The sequence below is a fragment of the Vombatus ursinus genome, unplaced genomic scaffold, assembly GCF_900497805.2.
Source record: "Vombatus ursinus unplaced genomic scaffold, bare-nosed wombat genome assembly UNPS02014768.1, whole genome shotgun sequence".
NCBI lineage: Eukaryota > Metazoa > Chordata > Mammalia > Diprotodontia > Vombatidae > Vombatus > Vombatus ursinus.
In genome coordinates, this window is record NW_020954546.1 from 25,969,853 (window position 1) to 25,978,322 (window position 8,470).

An 8,470-nucleotide genomic window follows, 5' to 3' on the forward strand; every position below is an offset into this window, starting at 1 on the left:
TCTCTCTCTCTCTCTCTCTCTCTCTCTCTCTCTCTCTCTCTCTCTCATTTTTCCTGTTGGTATCAGTCCCCATCAGTCTCTTTCACTTTCTGTCCTCATTGTTTTATGGTCTTTTCTTTTTGCTTTTCTGCCTTATTCTCTTTCCTTCCCCTCTCTGTCATATTGCTCTCATTCTGTCTCTCTCTCTTACTGTTCTGTTTTTGCTCATTACGTGTGTTGTCTCTGGTTTTGCGTCTCTGTCTTGGCCTCCCCTTATTCATTTTTGTTCTCTCTCCTCCGCCCCCCTTCTCTCTCTCCTTTCCTCTTTCCCTCCCTCCTCAGCATTCTTAGGTGTTCTTGGCATGAAGGATCTTAATGAAATAATTTGGTTTTTCCTTGAAGTAGGTCATGCCCTCCCTATTCAGTGGTGATTCTCCTCAAATAGTGTAATGAGCAGGCTTGCTAAGATTCGAGGCTTGGCGGAAGGTGGGGGAATGTTTCTGTGGTGCCTTCTCCAGGTCAGGTACCAGGTTTCCAAGCATGTCCAAAGCATTGTGGCGCCTCCCCAGGCCAGCCCCCTTTTGGATCATCTTCTCGGGCTCCAGTGCCTCTCTGAGTCACGCTAACTCCTTTGGCTGAGACAGACCAGCCCCAGTGCCCATTCCTGCCTTCAGGCAGAGAGAGAGGTCAGGGCTGGGATTTTCAGGGCTCTCATCATTTGGGGGTGAGCTATATAGGCTTAATTTGATTCCGTTTCCTAAATACCTCCTGTGTACAGAGATCTGCCGTGCCATAGTGGGCATGGGCAGGTAGGCATAGCATCAGTGCCACAAGTCATCTGCATGCTATTCTAAGGAAAGGGTTCCAGACCCCTTGGGCAGTCTGACAAAGCTGATGAACCTCTTCCCAGAATAATATTTTTAAATGCATGAAAGAAAATATGTAGAATTACAAAAGAAACAATTAGGTTGAAATATAGTCATCAAAAAATTATTTTAAGGTCATGGATTCCTAAGTTAAAACCCTCTGCTTTACAGGTTCTAGGCTACTGGCCCCCATCTCTAAACCAGCTATCATTACATTTCCCAGCCTTAAGACTTGGGGTCTTTTCTGCTGTATTTGTTCTTTCCTCCAGGGATTCCTCTCTCTCTCCCTCTCTCCTTCTTTCTCTCCTCTCTCTCTCTCTGTCTCTATCTCTTTCTCTCTGTCTCCCTCTTTCTCTCTCTCTGTCTCCGTCTTTCTCTTTCTGTCTGTCTCTCGATCTCTCTCTGTCTTTCTGTCTCTGTCACTGTCTCTCTGTCTCTTTCTCTCTGTTTCTGTCTCTATTTCTGTCTCTCTCCCTCTCCTTCCCTCCTTCTCTCTCTGTGTGTCTCTCTCTGTCTCCCTCTTTCTCTGTCTCTGTCACTGTCTCTGTCTCTTTGTCTCTGTCTCTCTCCCTCTCCCTCTCCTTCCCTCTCTCCTTCTCTCTCTCTGTCTCTCTCTCTGTCTCCCTCTTTCTCTGTCTCTGTCTCTTTGTCTCTGTCTCTCTCTCCCTCTCCTTCCCTCTCTCCTCCTCTCTTCTCCCTCTCTCCCCTTCTCTTCCCCCCCCATCCTTACCTCCTCAAGTTAGCTAGGAATCCTGCCCCGGTGTGACTACCTGGTCCTGGGGGGCATCACAAGGGTGTTTATCACTCCTGGCCCCCTGAGGCAGAATCTCTGTCTCCTCTGGGCTTACACCCAAAGGGGGTCCCAGGAGTTTAGATCCAGGCGTGCTGCTGAGGGGAGAAGGTCCTGAGGACCCAATTTGGCTGTGATTCTGAGCTGCCCTGGGGCAGGAGGTTTTGGTTGGTAACCCAGAGACAACATTTCCTCAGCAGAAAACCTAACTCCATAGGTAGAGGGGGGAAGAAAAGGACAGAGAGGCAGGGGAAATGGAGAGGCAGAAGCCTTAGGCAGAGTTCAGCTTCCGGCCTCTTCCTAGAGAAGAGTCAATCGATCAATTTTCAAGTATTGATTAAACCAGAATTAAGCAGTCCCTGCCCTCAAGGGGCTTACATTCTAACAGAGGACACCACAAGGGCATTTGTAAGCATATACAGAAGAAGTAGAGAGAACACATAGGAATAGATTCCCAGTTGTTCATCCATGGGCCTTGGGGGGGTGGGGGGTGGCCTCATGGAGGAAGCCAGCTCCTGGGTCACTGTGGCTAATGCCAGCCTCTCCATACCATCCACGTTACCTACATGCCTGGCTCCAGACCTAAAGACAGACACATGTCCCGCACAGAGGAAATTAGTGACATCTGGGCAGCTTTGTTTTGAAGACAAATGGCCAGGAGGGTCCTGACCAAGTTGTTTTCCTTTCTGATTCTCCTCCTTCTCCCTCCAAAAGAAGGCATGGGCTCTAGCTGGGTCCAGCGCAATGGAGTGAGGGGTGAGGCCGGGAGCGGGGGCGCCCGCTGGGCTGGGGCCTTTTGCGTCTATCCTCCAGCCCCAAACCTGTAAGACAGGTCCCTTGCCTAAACCAGCCACCACCCACCCCACTGGCTTTACCACCAGAGACGAAGCTTGGGTGTGGGGAGGGGTGGGGGACTGGGGGCAGGGGCGTCACCACATGAAAGACGTGGCTGATGAAGAGGAAACTGAGTGGGGAGAGGTGGGGCCAGGGGTGGGGCCAGGGCCCTTCTGTTCTGTCTCCCCTCCTCTCCTGCTCTTTTTCCTATATAGCCCTATTCCAGGCAGGGCTCTGAATTCTAATGTAGCCACCTGTGAGAGGAGGGAACTGGGGTCCCCTCCTGGGAGTGCCCTACAGCAATCATCACCCCAACCTTGACCTCAAAGGTGGGAAGCCAGAGGCTGGCCTTTCAGGGGGAGGGGAGCGGGGAATGACCTGGAACCCTTCAGCATTTTCAACTGGGCAGCTGGTAGGAAATGCCACCTCTGAGGCCCCCTCTTCGGACCCCAGTCGAGACTGGTTTTGTAAAGGGGACGTCTCCTTGGCCCATCTCTTCTCCATTTTCCTCTCCTGCATCTCTCTTGAGAACTGTGGGTCTTCTGTGGCCCCCAGCCCGTCTAGGCCTGCATGTACCCTGCTCCCTTCCTCTGTCCCCCAGCAATCTATTTCTGATTCTCCCCCCATCTGGGACTTTTCTGGCTCCAGCTTGCTCATAGAGGGATCCTCTCCAGGCTCTGCTCTCCCGTTCCCCACTTCCTGCTGACCCCCAGGCCTAGCTTCCGGCCTTTATCTGTTCTTCTTTCCCGTAGGTATTTTTCCGGGCAGGCACCTTGGCCCGACTGGAAGAACAGAGGGATGAACAGACCAGCAGGAACTTGACCCTCTTCCAGGCAGCGTGCCGCGGTTACTTGGCCCGCCAACACTTCCAGAAGAGAAAGGTACCCCGCTAGGGCAGACCGCTCATGCCTCGATCCGGCCACTGTCCCGGCTCCAGACGCCCGTCCGTGGCTCGCTTCCTCAGTTTGGGGGGTTATAGTGAGAACCTGGGGGGGAATGTGCAGGGGACCAAGAAGTGGGACCTGGGGCTGGGCACTGGGGCCATGTCGTGCAGGAAGTGGGCCAGGGCATTTCCAATGACATTAACCCCTAGGGAGTGGGGAAGGAAAGGGGCATCTCAGGCGACCCTTGGGATCGTGTCATCCCTCATTTTATAGATGTGGATAGTCCTAGAGATGGGAAGGGACTTGCTCAAAGTGTCAGGGGCAGGATTTGAACTCAGGCCCTTTGGCTCCAAATCTGTTGGTCTTGCCCCTGTCCCTCCTGTGGCTTTCTCAGCAGCCACCCAGGATGAGCACCAGTGAGCATCCCAAGTCCTTGGGGCGTCCCCGCCAAGAGGACGCAGCATGGTCCCGCAGAGAGGGGAGCCTTGGGGGTTAGGGGTGGGTCGGCGCTGCATCCTGGGTCTTTCCATGAAGATTAAGGAGCTGTGTCAAGGGCTCCTTTTCCTATTAGCACGTCCATAAAGCAGCCGGCACCATCGCCTCGTATGTTTCAGCAAGATTAGGTTTTATGGTACATCCAGGCCAGAGCAGAAGAGAAAACCAGGCGGCCAATAAAGCCAGTGAAATTAGTCCTGATGAGAACAGGGAAGGGAGCTCCCGGGGGGGGGGGGGGGGCTCTGCCCCAGGGGTCAGGCCTCGCTCCCCCGCCTCCAGCTGCCCTTGCAGGCTGGGGGCAGCAAACAGAGAAGCAGCAAGAAGGGGAAATCCAAGTGGATTAAACCCCAGGAGATGGTAGGATCCCGGGTCTGGAATAGGAAGGCTGTCCAGTCCAGTGCCCTCATTGGACACATGAGGAAATTGAGGCCCAGAAGAATTAGTTAAGTGACTTGCCCAAGGTCATCCAGGAAATAAGCATTAGACATAGGATTTGAACCCAGTGCTCTAATACTTACCAGCTGTGTGACCCTGGGCAAGACAGTCGACCCATCTGAGCCCCAGCTTCCTTACCTGTAAAACCAGGACAGTCACACTCAGGGTTTTCTGAGCCTTAAAACGCCCAGTAAGCAAGAGCTTGTGTGATTTCAGATCCAAGACCTGGCCATTCGCTGTGTCCAGAAGAACATTAAAAAGAACCAGGGGGTGAAGGACTGGCCGTGGTGGAGGCTTTTCACGGCCGTGCGGCCGCTCGTCGAGGTGCAGCTGTCCGAGGAGCAGATCCGCGGCAAGGACGTGAGTGGGCGCTCTGGGCTCACGTGGGCTTGGCCCAGGAAGGGCTCGGCGGTCATCTCGTCCACCCCCTCATTTTATGACGCCCTTACGTTTTTAAAATTCATTTTGTTGTTTCCATGAAAAACAAGCATTTTCTCTCCCCGATTACCCCCCCCCAAATGAAAGACAAAGCCCTCATAACTAATGTTACCCTGCAACCAAGAACGTTCTCCCGTTGGCTCTGTCCGTCCCGCCCCCTCATCTTACAGAGGAGCCAGTGGAGGCCCAGAAGCTCCCCCAGAGGTGAGAGTTAGCGCTGGACTTTGAACCTGAGTCCTCTCTGCTGCCCCACAGGCCTAGGCACCTGCTGTCAGGGCGTTCAGGGCTGTTCCAGAGGGCTCCCCTGGCCCGCGTGCTCCCTACAGAATGGGGCGTGGCTGTTTTCACTAGCTGCCTCTCTTATGAGGAACAAACAGGCATCTCCAGTATGGACTCGTCCCCTCCGTCCACAGCTTTTCTTGTTTGTGACTGGGCAGTGTTAGGGGATGGATACCAGGGTGAGGGTGGGCTGGCCGTGCCTGCCTAGAAGTAGTGGGTGGGGGCGGGGGTGGTGCTCCTGTGACTGCTTCCAGGTCCCCCGATCCTGGCTCCACAACTGAGGCACGGGTTTGTTCTCTAGAACGAGCTTGGTTTGTCCCCCAAAGTCCCCTCTGTGGTTGCCCAGACCGACAGTCATTAACCTTTGGATCCCCAACCTCCATCCAGGATCATTGGTTTAGTGCTAGGTTATCTAGTCCACACACACCCTCATTTTACAGAGGGGGAAACTGAGGACCTGAGAAGTGACTTGCCCACGGTCACACAATAAGTGGCAGAGACCAGATTTGAACGCACGTCTTTTGACTGCCGGCATAGCATCCTGAAGGAGACAGCCTCTGGGGCCAGAATTCAAGGCCAGGGCTCAAACTATCCCTCCTTCTACGGCGTGGAACCCCCTCCAGGGTAGAGGGACAGCTTCACTGTTGTCTTTGTATGGCCGGGGCCTAACACGACGCTTGCTTGATAAATGCTCACTAATTGGTTGATCTATTTCTAGGAGGAAATTCAGCAGCTCCGGAGCAAGCTCGAGAAGGTGGAAAAGGAACGGAATGAGCTTCGGCTCAATGGCGACCGGCTAGAGACCCGAGTGAGTCGGCTTCCTTGACCTTTGGCCACCCCCGCTCACCGCAGGCGGCCTCCGGCCCTCTGGCCCTCCGGCCCCCGCTTGGCGGTGGCTGAGACTAGCCCGGCAGGTGGGGCGTGGGAGCCTTCCTCTGCGACCCGGAGGAGCCCCACGTCCCGGGGGGCGTTGCTGGCTGGTGGTTGCTCCGGTACCGGTCTCCAGGTGGGAGACAGTTGGAATGACTCTTCTCTTCCCCCAGATCTCAGAGCTGACATCAGAGTTGGCGGATGAGCGAAATACCGGCGAGTCAACTTCCCAGCTCCTGGATGCCGAGGCAGCTGAGAGGCTCCGGGCGGAGAAGGAGATGAAGGAGCTGCAGGTGATGGGGAAGGGACCGGGGAGCAGCAGGGTTAGGGCAGCCTCTTCCCAGAAAGGAAGTCGGCACGTTTTGCCCCTCGCCTATCCACCCGTTCACAGCTTTTGAGCAAAGCAAGTCGAGCGTAGGGTTGGCTGTCCATGGGTGGGGGGGTACCAGTAGAGGGGGGCTTCTCCTGAGCACCCCCTGCCCTCCCACACTGCAGACTCAGTATGATGCCCTGAAGAAGCAAATGGAGGCCATGGAGATTGAGGTGATGGAAGCCAGGCTTATCCGAGCTACTGAACTCAATGGGGAGGTGGACGATGATGACTCGGGTGAGTGGGGATGGATGGGCGTGGAGTCAGAGACCCTGGGTTTGGGTGCTGTGTGCCCCGGAGCAGGTCATAACCTCTCTGGGTCTCAGTGTTCTCACCTGTCAAATAAGGGGGCTGGGTCTCTGAGGTCCTTTTTGGGTCCTCCCTGGGGGTCCTTAAACTGGCCCCAAGGGGGATCTGGGTGGATTTCAGGGAGTCCATGGACTTGCATGGGGGAAAATGACATTTTTAATTACCTCTAACTAGAACTGAGCATTTCCTTCAATTAATTAGAAAATACTATTTGGAGAAGGAGTTTGTAGGTTTCACTAGCCCGCCCAAGGGGGCCATCACCCCAAAGGCCTATAATCCTTTGATATTTTATGCCAAGCACACGTAGCCCCATGGTCTCCCTCTCTAGCTAGGCTCAGGGGTTGGGGAGAAGCCACTGAGCCCCAGCTGTAGGAGAAGCTGCCCTCCCCGGTGCCCTTCTCGAGCCCCCAGCCCCAAAACTCCTTCCGCCTCATCCTTCACTTTATCATCGTCTCAGCTCTCCCCTGGCGCGCTCACCCTTCCCAAGGGTGCCCCTCTTCAGCCTTCCCCATACCCCGCATGCAGGTGGGGAGTGGCGCCTCAAGTACGAGCGGGCAGTTCGAGAGGTAGACTTCACCAAGAAGCGTCTGCAGCAGGAGCTCGAGGACAAGCTGGAAGTGGAACAGCAGAGTAAGAGGCAGCTGGAGAGGAAGGTGAGCATGGCGGGGCAGGGGGCCTCGCGTGCCCCAGCATCAGGGTGACCTCTCCCTCCCGCTCGGCGAGTTTTACGGTGTTGATGCCAGGGCTTGGTCCCTGAAGGGCCCGGGATCTCCAGTCGGAAGGAATCTCCCAGGCCAGCTAGGCCAACCGCCCTTACTGAAGGATAAAGGAGCTGAGGTCTGGAGAGGTTAAGTAACTGACCTGTCCAAGGGCCTACAGGCAGTAAGCACGATCTGAACCTGGGGCCCGTGATTCCAAAGCCAGCCTGCTTTCCACTGTCCCACACGGCCTATTTCCTGATCCTGGCTCCCTGACTTTTGACCCCAAAGCTTCTTTCTTTCCCACCCAGTGATGAGTGGTGACCCAGTGAGTGCAAGCTCAAGTAGCCCAGTAGATCCGGCCTGAGCCAGACCGGACCATGCTTCACATGCCAGCCGGCCTTCACCCCGGCCACCTTCCCCTTGGCTTTGCTGCAGAGCTCGTGTCCCCTCCAGCCCATCCTACCCCCAACCCCTTCCCAGCTCTGGCTTCGGGCATGAGAAGCAAAACGGCATTGCTGTGGCTTCTGGAGAGCGCACGGCTGCCGACGACTCCTTCACTCCCATCCCCACGGCCCCCCCAGAGAGCTCTGCTCTGGCCACCCTCAAGTCCCTCCCTGTGTGGTGTCTCCCCTGCTAAAACAGAAGCTCCTCCAGGCCAGGGGCTGGCTCACCTCATCTCTGTATCCTCAGTGCTTAACATGGCCCTTAACATCATGTGCTTAAACAGCGCTCCTTCCCTTCCTTCCTTCCCTCCCTCCCCTTGTTCCTTCCTTCCCTTCTCCTTCCTTCCTCCTTCCCTCCCTCCCTCCCTCCTTCCCTACTTTCCTCCCTCCTTCCCTCTTTCTTTCCTTCCTTCTCTTTGACTCTAACTTTTTTTCTCTTCTCAAGTTTTCTAGAGCTATTTCTTTTTTCTTTGTTTTAATTTCAGTTAACCAAAATCTCTTTTCTTCCCCCCTTACCCCATAGGGGGCAGGGAGAGGAACCCTTGTAACAAGTGTGCCAGGTCATTTCCGAAGTCAGCTGTGTCCAAAGCCAGTCACTTCTCCATTTCTGTCCCATTCGGTTGTTCTAGCCTTTATCCCTGCCTCGACCTCCCAGTCTCTCCAACACCTCCCCCGTGCTCTGTGGTCCTTCTTTCCCTGCTCCTCCTGCTCTTACCTGAACCTACACAAGCTCTCTCTCCCCCCCTCCTTCCCTGTCTCCCTCTCGCTCCCTCCCTT

General features: G+C 55.0%; 1 protein-coding gene across 11 annotated transcripts in view; it reads left to right on the plus strand.

The window, feature by feature from the left end:
* MYO18A (myosin XVIIIA) overlaps positions 1–8,470 on the plus strand; it is a 158,616-nt gene that overhangs the window by 115,260 nt on the left and 34,886 nt on the right. For all 11 annotated transcript variants that reach the window (XM_027861955.1, XM_027861948.1, XM_027861951.1 and 8 more), the window contains 6 exons: positions 3,222–3,350; positions 4,500–4,643; positions 5,719–5,808; positions 6,044–6,163; positions 6,366–6,477; positions 7,075–7,202. In XM_027861955.1, the coding sequence (XP_027717756.1) occupies positions 3,222–3,350; positions 4,500–4,643; positions 5,719–5,808; positions 6,044–6,163; positions 6,366–6,477; positions 7,075–7,202 (723 nt within the window). The remainder of the gene's footprint in view (positions 1–3,221; positions 3,351–4,499; positions 4,644–5,718; positions 5,809–6,043; positions 6,164–6,365; positions 6,478–7,074; positions 7,203–8,470) is intronic.